The sequence below is a fragment of the Sylvia atricapilla genome, chromosome 4 (assembly GCF_009819655.1).
Source record: "Sylvia atricapilla isolate bSylAtr1 chromosome 4, bSylAtr1.pri, whole genome shotgun sequence".
In the NCBI taxonomy this organism is placed as follows: domain Eukaryota; kingdom Metazoa; phylum Chordata; class Aves; order Passeriformes; family Sylviidae; genus Sylvia; species Sylvia atricapilla.
This window is the reverse complement of record NC_089143.1, coordinates 9,217,950-9,232,607: the sequence shown is the minus strand read 5'-3', so window position 1 is coordinate 9,232,607 and position 14,658 is coordinate 9,217,950. Positions and strand designations below refer to the sequence as shown.

At 40.7% G+C, this 14,658-nt stretch overlaps 1 protein-coding gene across 1 annotated transcript in view; it reads left to right on the top strand.

Moving 5' to 3' along the window:
* Nucleotides 1-14,658, top strand: part of LIMCH1 (LIM and calponin homology domains 1) — a 175,416-nt gene that overhangs the window by 135,864 nt on the left and 24,894 nt on the right. The window contains exons 17-20 of the mRNA XM_066317063.1: nt 325-451; nt 3,235-3,389; nt 3,566-3,965; nt 7,241-7,462. Coding sequence (XP_066173160.1) covers nt 325-451; nt 3,235-3,389; nt 3,566-3,965; nt 7,241-7,462 — 904 coding nt within the window. The remainder of the gene's footprint in view (nt 1-324; nt 452-3,234; nt 3,390-3,565; nt 3,966-7,240; nt 7,463-14,658) is intronic.

The following is a 14,658-nucleotide window of genomic DNA, read 5'->3' as shown; positions in this document are numbered from 1 at the left end:
GAAAATAAAATGTTCTGAATGATAGAATGATTTTAATAGGACCTATTGATGGAAGTGTAAAGTTAGTAGTGCTTCTTAGTGAGAGACAAACTTGTGGTCGACTAACAAACTGGGAAGTTGACCAGTGTAGTGCCTGAAGAACTGTGTAGGAGCCATAGGAATGCTAACAAGCCCATCTTGGCCACTGCTGCTTTTGGGAGCTTTGTAATGGAGCAGGTGTCTGATTCTGCTGTAGCACCCTCATGTGGCTTCAGCGCTTACAAGCTGAAGGAATATAAACCTCTGAATAAGACTGGGCTTGTTGTTATTTTTCCCCTTGTTCAGGAGTGTGAGTATGTTTGACATGAGATGTGAAGAAGAAGCTGTGACTCAGCCTCATAGCAAAGCTCGCCATGAGAAGCTGCAGAATATACACAACCAGCTGAAAGAGGACGAGACCAGATGGCAAGATGTGAGTATACAACATTGTCTGCAGTGCTGGCAGGCACTGAGGCCAGCCAGCTAGGCAGAAACAGGACAGCCTGCTAAATCTGCACTCGCTGTCAAGTTCTTTAAATCATCAGGAGAAATTTTATTTCTTAAGTGGATTGTTGCTAAAAGCATAGAAGTTCATAATTTGATGTAAATCAAAGAATACAAGATCTTCCAGTCCCTCTGTCTGTTCAGCAGCTATTTAGCTTTTTTTTAAAAAAAGTAAAGAAACTGTGATTAGGTTAAAAAAAAAATGGAAGAACAACTTCTAACTGCTGACTTCTCTAACTTTAGTAATTAGTCAATATCCAAAATGACAAAATACAAGACTAAGTCAGACAGGGAATAAATAGGTCAGCCTTTTCTTTAATAAATTTGCATAGATACAGAAAACATTAATGTTTTCCATCTTGTCCAAGCAAACAAATGGCACTTCATCTTAGCTACACCCTGCCTGGTTCACGAGGCCTTTCCAAACCCTCTTTCCTTGATGTATTTTGTGTAAGCTGTCCAGGCATTTGACATTGTCTGCAGCAAATTAGCAAGGACAGGAGAACATGATCTGCAGATAAGTTAGTGTAAGGAGTTTTAGTTTCAGTTCTGTTCATTCCTAAAGACTTATTTTAAATGAGAATTTTTTTTATTTATTTAAAAAACCCAGAACACAATAAAACTCATCTCTTCAAGTATAGTAGGTTCTCATTACAAGGAAAGCTGTTGAGGTGAAACACCTCAGAGAAGTTTTTGATAGAAAATTTAAGGAAGAGTTAAAAACAAATTGTATATACAGCTAAGAAGTGCCTTTTTTTTTTTTCAGTTGAACAAGGAAGGACTTCAGCCGAAAGGTCCTTATGTGTGGGAAGCCATAATTTCCCAGCAGAGATAAGAATAAATCCAAAGACATTCAATAAGTTTGAGGATTGTGCTTTGAATTGAAGATCCTCTGAGCTAAATTTCCTACATTTTCCAGGCCCTCAGCACCTTCTCCATGAACTAAAAGTTCTGAAGAGGTACTGAAAATGCCTGTATTAGAATGCCCTTGGCATTCTGAGCACTTTATAGAGACATATGGTCTGATATTTTAGATGCCTATGCTATAAATTTGCCAACAATTAACAGTTCCGTGGCTTTTTAAAATTATTGTTATTCTAAAGCATCAGAACGGGAAACGATAAACATGTCTGGGTTTTAATTATGAAAAGAGGAAGAAAGCTTATGTTAGAAAATTCGCTAATGAAAAACTAATTTCCAAACAATAGGCAATAGTGGAAGTAGCTGAATAAAGAAATGCTTTTGGTACTTCAGTGAGAATAATTAGTAACTGAGGAAAATGATAGGCCTATGTTTCATGAAGGGGATTATAGACTGATATATTTAGGTCATGTGAAGAAGTACTTTAATGAACATTCCCTTAAGTGTAACATTAATAATTTGTGGTTTCAAGCTAAATTAGAAGTGATGGTGTTTTTTCCTGATTTCAATAAAATAAGTTATGCTTGCAGTAGCTTCTGCTGTTTACTAGTAAAAGTGCAATTAAAATATTTGGGAAACCATGTAATTAATGAAATAGCCTTTGAATTGAGTATGTGTTATGAATATCTGAGTTTTATTAAAACCAAAATTTGTTAGTCTGCATGAAATATAATCTGTATACTAAAGTCCTGATATTGAAAAGTTAATGACAAATGTTCCCTTGCAGTTTCCTAGGAAGTTATTTTATTCTTTGCAGAACTTCTGCAGTGGATACTTTTTACATGTAAAATTTTGTTCCTTTGCTAGTTGGCTGCAAAGAAATTTTAAAGTTTAGAAAACTTCCTTACTGTAATACTTGTACTGTGAAAAAGACCTTGCTGCTCTATCCTCCAGGATTTTTGAATTCATAAAGGATGCAAGACATCACGGGGGCCCATAACAGGTACCTCCTGTGACTGTGGTTTAGTGTCAGGCAAGTTTTTCAGAAAAGGCAGAGAACCAGATTCAGTCAATCTTTGCACAATTTCAGGCAGGCAGATTCCAAAAAACCTGAGACTGTTACTTCAACAAGGACATCTCTATATAGCTGGATACAAACCATAGGCTTTTTACTCTGTCATGTTTCACACCAGCCAGGTATGAGCCACATCACTCCCTAACCTCTCTTGCTCGCATTTGGATCCAAAATACTGCAGGGTGGCCATGATGAAGAATTTAAATTTGGTTGCTGCACTGAATTTTTCTGTCAAAAAACTCAACAACATCATGGGTCACCCACATTTGCATATAGCTGACTGATAGCATGGGCAAAGTATGGAACTGTCAGCTCTCCAAGGCAGACTATCAGTGCAGCTGTAGCTCGTGGTAAAACAATATCTATTCTTCCAATGAACCCCTGCTTCCCATATATCTGATTATTAAAATTCTTCACCAAACATAATTTTTTACTTAATCTTTCTGAGGAATTGGATTTTCTCCCTAGTGTTGGCCCAAGTGAAAATGAGTGTCCTTACTGGTCCTTTTAGGCCAAATTTCCTGCCAAAAGCAAAATAAGCAGTGAAACTGTGGAATCCTTACTGGATCCTGCTGTTATCAGGAAATCAGGCAACGTCTTCATTTATGGCATGACCTCTTTTTGTCATTGAAATAAACCATGCTGCCTGCGGGTGATGGGAGCCTAACCCACAGGCAAGAGCAAGTATTGCAACCAGCTGGTTGGGTTGGTTGTTACCTGCAGCCACTTTTTAGTTATTTGCAGCTCTGCATTCAGATGCCTTCCTTCTCTCACAGGACCTGGCTCGGTGGAAGAGTCGTCGAAGGAGCGCTTCACAGGATTTGATCAAAAAGGAGGCTGAGAGAAAGAAAATGGAGAGGTTATTGGCTGGAGAAGGAGTGAATGAGCGCAGAAAAAGCATCAAAACCTACCGAGAAATCGTGGAGGAGAAGTACGTTGTGTTCCTGGAGTGCAGTTGCATGTGAAAATGAGTGTGGACTTCATAGGTGATAAGTAACTGTGGGCAAGTCTGAATGAGGGAGAGGGGAGGATGTTGATGGAGCAGAGGAAATGGATGTGATTTCCCACGCTAACGCCATGGTTTCTCCTGTGTTGTGTTCCTTGCAGAGAGAGAAGGGAGCGGGAGCTTCATGAGGCATACAAGAATGCAAAGACGCAGGAGGAGGCTGAGAGCATCCTCCAGCAGTACACTGAGAGATTCACTATCAGTGAAGCTGTCCTTGAGCGTTTGCAGATGCCAAAAATTCTGGAAAGAAGCCATTCAGTGGAACCAAATTCCCCACTGAAAGACCCAAATCCTCTGAGATATTTAAGGCAACAGTCACTCCCTGCTCCAAAATTCACTGCCACAATTGAAGCTACCATTGTTCCCACCACTGAACTAGAGCCCAGCAGTTCAACAGGATGCACATCTCCCAGCAAAAATATCTCCAAGGCTGTGCCTATGCTGACACCCAAGCCTTACTCACAACCCAAAAATACACAGGAAGTTTTAAAGAACTTTAAGGTAGGATACATCACATGTCCCAAAGTCATCTAGGAGACAAAGAGATCTTAACTCACCTGAACATATAAATGCTTTATGCAATTATGCAGAAGATGATGGCAGCATTCTGATATTATAAAATTCAGCTTCGTGTTCTGTGCTGCCCAGTTTAGTGGTTTCTTCATGTTTACTAGTCCTCTTAGAATCTTGACCTCTTCAGACTGAAATATTTACACTGCTCATTTTTCCTCCAGCTAAATTCATCTGGGGGAAGAGGGAATTTAAGAAAAAAGCATGGCATTTCCTCAGAAAGATTTTAGAAAAGAGTATGTGGTCATGGTTTTTTTTTTTTATTTTTGAACGAAATGGAAGGTGCAGGAAATGTGGAGACCCTGACTTTCGAAGCACGACCTGAACTGACTTTTTGTGTTGGGAATTTAATTTTTGCCATACCCAAATAAGTGTGTCCCTACTCCTTCAGAGCCAAGAGCCAGTTTGCCCAAAGATATGGTCTGTCTTAAGCATGCTTTTCACCAAGGATGAATGGGGAAAGATGCTTCACAGGCATAAAGAGAGGATTTAGGTTGTGCATGGAGGTTTAGTGAAACAGGTTGGTACTGGGGTAGCAGAGTAACTGGAGATTGATGGTGAGAGAGGGAGAGTGGCTCCATTGGATCACAAGAACTGTGCAAAGGTTATGAGAGTAAAAAGAAGTAAGAGAACTTGGATGAAAGCAGGCCTGCTGGGAATAAGCCAGCTGTGAGATTTGTGAGAGAGGAGGATAGGAGAAGAATAGGAGACAGTGTTCTGAAACCAGAATATGAAATCTGAGGAGTGTATCTTTTGACTGGGTGGTTGTGGAGAATGGGAGTAAGATACTGAACCAATGATGGAAAAAACAAAGAACTGGGATGTATTAAAAAGAACAGACCAGAGTAAGTCAAGTTTGAAAACATCTGCTTCACAGTGCCTGTACCAAAACTGGAGCTTTTGCAAGTATCATAGCAGTCATGTTGTGAGCAGTGTGAAGCCTACTGGCATGGCCCCAGTCTCTAGAGTTTGGGTGCCCTTCTGTCTGCCATTGCTCATACTTTGCAAGTGGCATTCAAGGGTCCCTGAAGCCCTGCTGATATCCCAGTAGCACCGCTACCATGTATATTCAGGTTGTTTACTTTCAAAAAAAATAAGTCAGCTGATTATAGTGAGTGAAAAAAGTATGTTGTGATGTATAATTTATTGGAGTCTGTCCCAGCTCTTGTGGAAACCACACCCCGCCAAGTTTCCTGGTTGAAACATGAAACTGATAATACCTCAGTTGGTATGACTCAAGTTTACTTTTTAGATATCAGTGAATCGTGGATTTTTGGGGTTTTTTCTGATCCTTGACACTTCTTTCATCAGAGGACCAAGATATGTGGGTGTATCACCGTAATGTTATTGCACATATAATTCACATGTGTGGGAAGAAACTAACCCATGAAGGCTCTACACCCCACGAGCCACCACAAAAAAAATTCTCTGAATCTTGCTCACATGATGTGAAAAATGTGATTTTTCTCAGTAAGAATTATTCCCTGGCACATGTAGCTGCAGCATTATTTTCCCTTGAAATGCCAGTCTGTCGATGATTCTTAGCTCTGGTGACAATGTGTTGACTTCCTCCAGATCAGAAGGAAAGGAGTACATTTGTTTAACTCTGCAGCCAGGGCATCTTCCTCATTCGAACATTTGGTTTTCCCCCTTAATATAAATAGAGAAATGTCTTAATCTAAACAGAGACACTGAAATGGATGGTGCTGCCTGCCAGTGTTTTCCTGCCCTTTTTATTTTTGAGATCTTTCATAACCTGCCTCTCTAGTAGATAATCCAGCACACAGGACCAGAAGGCTTGAGGCTCAGTTCCTACTCACACTTGTGTTACAAAATAAACCCTAAGAGAGGTACTGTGTTAAGTGGATGATGTCAGTGTAGAAAGGGAGGGAACATTTTCATCTGAAAAACACTCAAATGATGGAGTGAAACAGGTGATGGAGCTGCTTGTACAAGGGCTAACTCTCTCCACCTTCCTGCACATCTGGCAGAGCTAAGTATGCCCAACACCTCAGAGATGGCCTCTTAGTTAATCATGCTCATAAAGAACAAGGCTCTGGATGCACAAGTACGAGAAGTCAGTGGAAGGAGTTTGCACTCAGCTTGATACTGATGATATGTGCAAAGTTGGAGTGCCACTCTTGATGTGTCCAAGCTCAATAAGTTAGGAAGGATCTCTGCACAGAGTAGCAAGGCCTCCTTACTCCTCACGCCTGCTGACAAGCCTGTGAACAGCTGTGCTGTGGCCAGGCAGGAGCAGTGTGGTGGTACGGAGACCTGGTCCTCTCCACCCGTGCACTCTTAAGGTGAATGACCAGTGAATTTTCTGTAGCAAGACTTCTCCTGTATGCTTCTACAAAGAGCCCTTCAAACTGAAGGGAGTCTTTACATGCCACCTCCATTCAGAAATTTCACTGTAAAAGTACCAAGAAGTTGTATCAGTGCAGAGAAAGAAGCCAAAGCGTATTTTGTACTTTCTTGTTTGCTTAAATGTTCCTTAGCAGGAATATATGGCCACCAAGGAACTGGCTTGACCTTGAGAAATAAAGGTAGTTAAAATTGTTTCCACATTCTCCTTTTCAAAGAGATTGCCTAAAGTAATTTTTTGGGAAGCACCTTATCTATTTGATTGCCTTATGGAGGGGGTGGAATGTTCAATTTGCTGGTGTCTTGATTCCCTGTTATGAACAATATACAAGTGAATGAACTCTGCTGCTCCTGTCCCTTCAAAGTCCATGTAACAGTGCTTCATAAACTCACAGACTGCTGATACTGTGGTGAAGTCATTGAGGTACATAAGCAGTCCATCAGCATAATTAGTCCTTGAGAACCTGCTTGGCTCATGCATAAGGCAATGCAAAACCCAGCAGTTTTGGTGTAAATTTCACATAAAAAATGATTTTTAAAAAACATCCTTTGATCTGTGATGTCGCAAAGGGTGTCTGTACGTTACTGGGAGAACAGAATGTGGGAAACCAGGAAATCCAGAAAAATTATTTCCTTGCGTCTGTGTTTTGTTTATGAGTGCCCTCGGGTCATAAGGTCTTCTTCTGTTTTGGCCTGCTACATGAAATATGAGCTTGGCTTCATCCCTCAGTGATAACACAGACTGTGCTAATGATTGTAGTATCATGTTGAACTCCTAATTTCCTAAATTCTTTTGAATGCTACTTGTCTCAGCATATTTATTTAACTGTGTTCTGCAGGTAGATGGAAAAGTCAGCATGAATGGAGAAAATGTCAACGGCGTGGAAGAAAAGGATAAAGAATGTACAACAGTAATATTTACTCCTTCACCAACCAGATCTCTGAAATTTGATGGAGTAGCCAGAGGGGACAGGCCCCCAGTAGAGTTGAAGAAGGACCTCCCAAGTGTTGAGCTCAGTTTACAGAGGCCTGCCACTCAGAGTGTGCACAAAGAGCCAACAGTAAGACCAACACGAACAAACCAGCCTTATTTTCTTTGCCAATTTTCTGTCTCATGATGTGTTTGATCACTAAGTAATGATACCCAAGTGCCCATGTTTGCCTTATTTCAAAAGGGTGTGCCCAGACCAGGAAAAAAAAAAACCAACTATAAACAAAACCCCAAATCCTTTGTAAATTAAAGGCTTCTTCCTTTTGTATGTGGGTAGAGAAATAGGAGGGTAAGACTGAAAAAAATTTTTGCAGCCACTGGGGGTATTGGGGGGGATTTTTTTTTTGTCTTTTTTTGTTGTTGTTTGGGTTTTTTTTTCCCAGATGTCATGCAGCTGATAAGCATGCTTTAAATGTGCTGGGCCAGGGGGAAATTGATTCAGTGTCCCAGCCGTTGTACAGGTTTATTCAGCGCTTCTCCTGATGTAAGCTGATTAGATCAGCAACATAATTGGACTGTGTGAGCCATTATAATTAGTTTCAGTTTTCAAAAGAGGATGTGGATGTGCTGGCAGTTTTGAACATTTGGTTTTCATTCCCCTCTCAGAAACACTAGAAAAGGGGATAAGCTGTTGAAATGCTCAGAGAGACCAACATGCTTCTTAACTGCCTTATCAGAGAAACAAATTAATTTTACCTTTTCATCTTTCTCTCCTCCTCTTCCCCAGAGAAAAAGGCAGAGGTAAAACTGGAGCATATAACAGCAGGCATCTAGATGCTACAAAACTGTAATAAAAGTAGATAGTAAAAACAAAACAAGAAATGAGGAGAGGATTGCAAAGAGACCATGTAAAAGAGCTGCAAGCAAGTGGCAGGAGAGGGAATTCTCACAATTTCTTTCTGTGTAACAACAAAGAGAATTGGAGATGTGGTGGGAGTTGGAGTATGTTAATTTTTTCTTTCATCTCAGATTTCATCCAAGCATTGGCCAGATGGATAACAGGGAGCAGGCAGAGATCTGTCCTGGGGCTTGATGGCTCATTCATGAGAAAGGGTTTGTGTTTTACTCCCCTGCTTTAGTGCCAGTCTCTAGCTATGGACAACCAAACCATGGAGCTGCAGCAGTCATGGGAACTGAGGTTTGCCGTGAGCACAGCCTTGATCCTGTTGGAGGGAACTGCTGTTGAGTCAAAAGTGAATGATTTGCAGGCAAAGCAGAGCTGAGGCTACTCCTGTCACAGCAATTTGGCTGTGAGGGAAAAGCCAGGCAAGCATTGCATCTGATACAGAAGAGCAGGTAATGGGAGTGTTTGGAGAAGCAGAGAAGTACCTCAGCTTGCTGGAGATTAGAAGCTCAGCAACAATCAGAAAAGTAGCCAAGTGAAAGTGTTAATGTCTCCTTAATTAGGATTTTCAGGCCTAGTTAGAATTATGAGGAAACTCAGCAGCAGAAGTCCCTGTTAGTTCTTGAGTGTGCTTTTATCTGTTTGGTGTCCTCTCATCCTCCCCTTTCTACACCTTTGAGGATGATACAGCCAGCTGAATGCAAATTTTCCTGTGTCTGGTTTCTCCTTCCAATTCTTAGCTCTGTGGTGATACTGGTGAAGGAGGCAAAAGACTTTGACTCCTCAGATTCCTTGTGACTCTTGACATTTACAGAAAAGCTCCTGGTTTGTAAGCTTGAATGCACTTAATGATGAAGCCTTACAAGAGAGAATGAGTGTGCACCAAAATGGTGCTAGTGTCAGAGTGTCTGTGCTCTAACTACAAATTTTGTATCACTAGCCTCACAATTCCATCAGCAATATGGCTGGGTAGTGCAAATCATCGTAATTACTCCTGGCACTTCAGCTTGAAGCAAGGTATGTGTATTAAGCATGCCAAGGGCAGAGCAAGGAGAGCAGACTGCTTTGACTTCTCTGCTCTGTGGGAAAACAGGTGGAATGCACTGAATGTAATGGGAAAGAAGAGAAGAAGATCTGCCTGTGGCTGGAAGGGAATATTCAAGCCTAAAATAAGACTTCAGGTTCTATTTCTTCTGGATGTTTACTTCTCTTTACCCAGATGCTTTCTTTTAATTTTCCATGCCTCAGACTAAAGCATGGGCAGTAACTTAGCTATTGAGCATACAGGAGAGCCTTGTTTTGCTGATGGAAAGGGCCTAGATGCCAGGTTACAGAGATGAGGTGTAGTACTGATGCTTGGCTTCTTCACTGTGTGTGTTGGGACACAGGCAAGCACTGCTATAGACAGCATGATACGGATTTAATTGGTCTGGAGGTTTATCTGCAGGATCTGACCAGCTACACTGGGTCACTTCACTCGGCGTTCTCCCTGTACTTATTTTACTTCAGACTTTGGACAACTAACACCACGATGACAGCCTCACCTACAGACCCTGAAAGGCTGAACTGCTCTCTGAAGGATATAACCGCTCCTAGGAAGGTTGGGAATCCAGATTAGGAAAGATGAGATCTTCCTGGGCTTGTCTCACTCCCCATAAAACAAGACCTTTTGCTCAGTAGGATACTGCATCTCACTGTCACTGTCAGCATTCCAGAAGGGAAAAAGAAGTTTGATGTTTTGCTCCAGGGATGGGACTTCAAGGCTATACATTCTTAGAAGTAAAGAAGCCTTCTGAAAGCCTCCTCTATTACCTTGCACATGGAGAAAATAGGGCTGTAGGTTTTCTCTGATGCTTAACTCTTCTGATTTTCTATATGAGGAGGAGAAAATGACAGAAACAGGCATAAAGAAGCAGCTGAGATGAAGAAGAGCTGTCTAGAGTGGAAGAAATTACTGAAGCTCTTTTGCCTCGAGAAAACTTCTACAAATTAGGCATATTTTCAAAGCCATTTTTAAAATTGCTTTCACTGTGTTTATTTGTATATTTTATTGATTCAGTTCTTGTTATCTATGTCCTTCTGAGGCTTTGAATAAGATTCACAGCCCTCTGTGAATAAGTTCCTCTGTTAAGAAATGCTTAGTCAGGGGTTTGTTTTTTCCCCCTCTAGTTGCTTGTAGATTTGGGTTGGGTTTGTGTCCTATTCATTCATTTTCTGCTCCAGGTCTCTTTTGTGAAAAATATATTTCTTTCCATATATACCTTACCTATGGCACTCCTGTCCTTCCCTTCTGATTCTCTTCCTGTTCTTTACATGCCTCTTCCTCCTCCTCCATCCCTCTTAGGGCTGCTCCCCTGCTGTTTCAGTTCATTTGTCAAATGGACTAGTTCTGTCTTCTCTCAGCCTGGCAGGCTTCCCTTTGAAGTCCCTCCTGTAGTCCTAGTTTGAGTCTGTCTGGCTGCCCTCAGGCACTGTCTGCAGCAGGGGAAGGTGCTGTGCAACTGCACTCCAGCAGTGCTTTTGGCCTGCAGTTTAAGTTGCACCACTTGAAACACTAATACTTTTGAGGCTTTTGGGGAGCTAGTGAAGTGCAGAGATCATTTCCTGTGGGTGAGACCTCGGTGTCAGTTGTCTTTTTGACAGGAGAAGGACTCCATCCGTATGTGCATCAAGTAATGTTCACTAATCAGAGACTGACTGGGAAACCTATGTAAATCCTGCCTAAATCTACTATGAAATGAGGTGCAAAAAACTGCAGCAGGTGGGCAGGACAGTAAAGAAAATATTATCAAAAAATTTACTTACATGTCAAGAGTATTGGTAGAGTATTAGGTAGACTATAGGTAGTGTATAAGTGATTTTACAGGAGACTTACCTTTGCTTAAAGTAGCTTGTGAAATTTTGCCTATGATTAAAGGCTAAAAAGGATGAACTTGGCCTACAGACAGGAGACTAATATCCCACTGGTGTTCGTGGAGCAGTGTGGTGCTGCGAGGGGTGGTAGGTGAAGCTTACTTATACCTCTCAATGCAGTTGGAAAAATGGGGGCACAAGCCCAAAGACTGATCAATCAGTGGCAATACCAGCAATAATGTGAAAATCACCTCATCCTGCTCCTACCTGTCAGCCATTTAGGCTGTGTTTTCTTCCCATTATACAGGATAGTGGTGGACACTACAAATGCTGAGAAGCTGTATCCTCCAGCTCTTTGAATCAGAAGTTGGCAAAGTAAATGTTTTATTTTAGAACAGTGTTTGTGCAGATTTTAGGGTAGGGGAATTAATTTCTCAGTAAGTAACATCACTTTATTTTATGTGAACACTTAGAAATTATTGGCTTCCTATAGCTCTAGTTATAACTTTGCTCTGATCAACCGAAAAAAAAACCCCAAAACAAAACCAACCAACCAAACAAAAAAATACAGGCAGCAACTTAAAAAAGAGGTAGTGGAGGTGCAGAGAGACAACTTTCTTTTAATTTTTCACTAGCTAGATTAAACTTGTCCATTTCTACTCACTGCACGCTTGGCACAAAATGCACTTGTTTTCTATATCCAAGTAACACTCTCCTTCTTACTGAAAAATTCACCGATTGAACTGAGATTAAAGTATAAGCTTTCTTGTGGTTGAGGATTGTTGGCCAAGCTACAGGAGAGCTGGGCTGAAATCCTGGTTTGTACATATCCGGTAAGACAAGTCTTTGTTCTTTGATTCATGACGAGAAACACTCGTAGAGTAAGTCTGTCTGTTCCAGCTTTGCCTCGAACCACACATGAAGAGATGCATGGAGGGCTGGACTACCTGAAGGGAAAAAGGTGTAGGATGAGAAGTACAAGCAGCAAAGCTTCAAAGCAGCTGGAAGGGAACTGTGCTCAGCATTTTGTTATGAACACAATATGCCTGTCTCCTGTCCTTCAGACAGCCATGTACTTTTCACTGTCTGTCAGTGAAAGAAGCTAATTTTACACCCCAGTTGAGCAGTAATAACTCTAATGACTATCAGGAATACTTCACATTTTCTTGCAGTATTTTCAAGACTTTTCTGTCCTTTACTGATTACCCTGACCCTCTGTTGTAAATAGCTGGCCTGAGTATAGCATTATGTAGCTGGCAGATGACTTAACCTGTTGAAGCAGTGTTCTGGCTGTAGTGCTATATCTGGCATAGCATGCAAGAAACTAAGCTGTGGCAGCCCAAGGTTGTGCCATCAGCAGCACTCATGTCAGCTGCCAACATGAATATTGATGAGGAAATCTTTGTACGAAAATTTTGAAGTCAGTGATATGTGTAGAATTCGAATCGAAGAAGTTTTGTGATTTGTCAGACAATTTCTGCATGTGGCTATTGATGTTGCAACCGATTTCGTTCCTGAATGGTTTTACAGAATTTAAATTGTAGTTTTAACCTGATTCTTTCTGATATCACTGCATTCTTACTGGTTCTAGACAGCTTGTTTTGTCATGTTTTCATAAAAAATACAATAACAATATTTGACGCGATTTTGTGTGCAAGCAGTGTTAACTGATCTATGTTTCAATTTAATTTACAAGGAGGATTAATAAAGTTCTACTCTAACTTCTTTTGGAGTTTGTATTCTTGTAGAAGTTGTGATAATCTGTGTGTTAGGTACTTCTGGTTATTGTATTTTTAGGGTTTGATTAAGAGTGTAAAGTTCCACAGCAGTAGCCAAGATGGCCATTTCTGGCTTGTATGATCAGAATCAAAGAAATACTTAGACTGATGTCCTAGTTTATGTGGTAAAAATCCTGTCTGTCACAAACTGAACTAATTTATTTTCATTTTATTTTATTTTATTTTATGTGGCAACACTATATGCTTGTGCTTGTGTCTTTGTTAAATGGATACTTTGTTTATCAGAACACCAGTGTTGCTTTTGTCCTCTGTACTTATGTGCTCATAACCACAACTGCCATCACAATATTTAACTTTCCATCACGAATTAAGGCCAAGTCACAAATGGGGAAGCTTACTTTAACTCCTAGGCACCCAGATGGATGGGGTAATAAAAACACCCATCCAAGCAGACAGCATTCTTCAGTTTTTAGAAGTTTTAATGGGACAGTCTCGACACCAGCCTGATGTGTGGGCAGAGATAATCACAGCCCCCATGCACTGAGGTTTTTCATAGCTCTCTCTAAGGCCTTATTACCTGTGGTGGTGTTGTGTGACCTTCCCTCAGAGGCGCCCAGAGCAGAGCCTGTGTTTGCAATGACTCTGTTGCCCTGCAGAAAGAGACCTCTGCCCACACAAACACATGTGACAGAAGGGTGCTGAGAGGCTGCATCAGTCCCTCATCCCAAGGCATGAGAGCTCCTCACAGAACTGAAGCACCTCAGAAATGTCACTCACTAGGTTACGGAATCTTTCAGTCAAAATACAGTCCTCCTAGTTGTAATGAAATGTTTGTTTGGCTTTTTTTATGTTGAGTGACAACCTCATTATTTGATCACGAATATTTATGTAATGTGAAGTATGATAGTCTGTGGTAGAAAAGATATTCTGTCAATTTTATCAGCACACTTAAGAATTTTCTTAATTGGATCATATACCTGTGGATAAAATACAAGATAATACTACATTAACTTGGTATTATAAATAGAATTAAATTCAGTGGAAATAAGAGAGTTCCCCAGTGAAGTTGACTTCATTTTTTTATAAATTAGTTATTAATCAGTTTTATATTTTTAGCTGTATGTCACTAGCATTTAATTTCTCAGCAGAGGGAGGAGAAAGAGTCAAGTCTCATGAGCAGGAACAGAACTTTTGTAGCGTGCCATTGGAAAGACAATTTTGCTGCAGCAAGAAGTAGCTCTTTTTTCTATAAATAACATTTATGTCTACACCTGGTTCAACCTCCTGGGTATAGGGTATGAGTAGGTTTAGTTATTGTGCTTGTGCAGGATGGCTGTGTGACAGCACCGTGTTTAGGTTCCTGAGGAATTCTAGACCCAGAGGTGATACAAGTGCATCGTGTGTGTGCATCGTGCATCACTGCAGCATTCACTGGGCAACAGTGAATTTTAGCCCCTCTGAGAGGCCACTGTGGCTGTGCTCTTTCTCCAGCAGCACCTGACATCAGCAGTTGACTTTCTTGGGTATAACAGTTCAATTCTTTTTGTACTAGCCCTGGAAATGTAACAGTTTATAGCTTTAAAGCCTCTGAGGTTGAAATAAAAGTTGAATGTATTTATTTATTTTAATATTTTCAATTTGGACAGTTCCTTTTTGAAAGTGAAAGGTGAATTCCATTGTTTTACCAAAAATATTATCAATCTAAATATTCATAATTTAAATCTACAACAGTTTCTTTGGGAGGCTTATGATTTGGATCAGTGGGTGTGGAGCCTCTTATTTTCCCATGGGAAAACTACCTTGTTTAGGGCAAATCCTGAGCTCTCAATA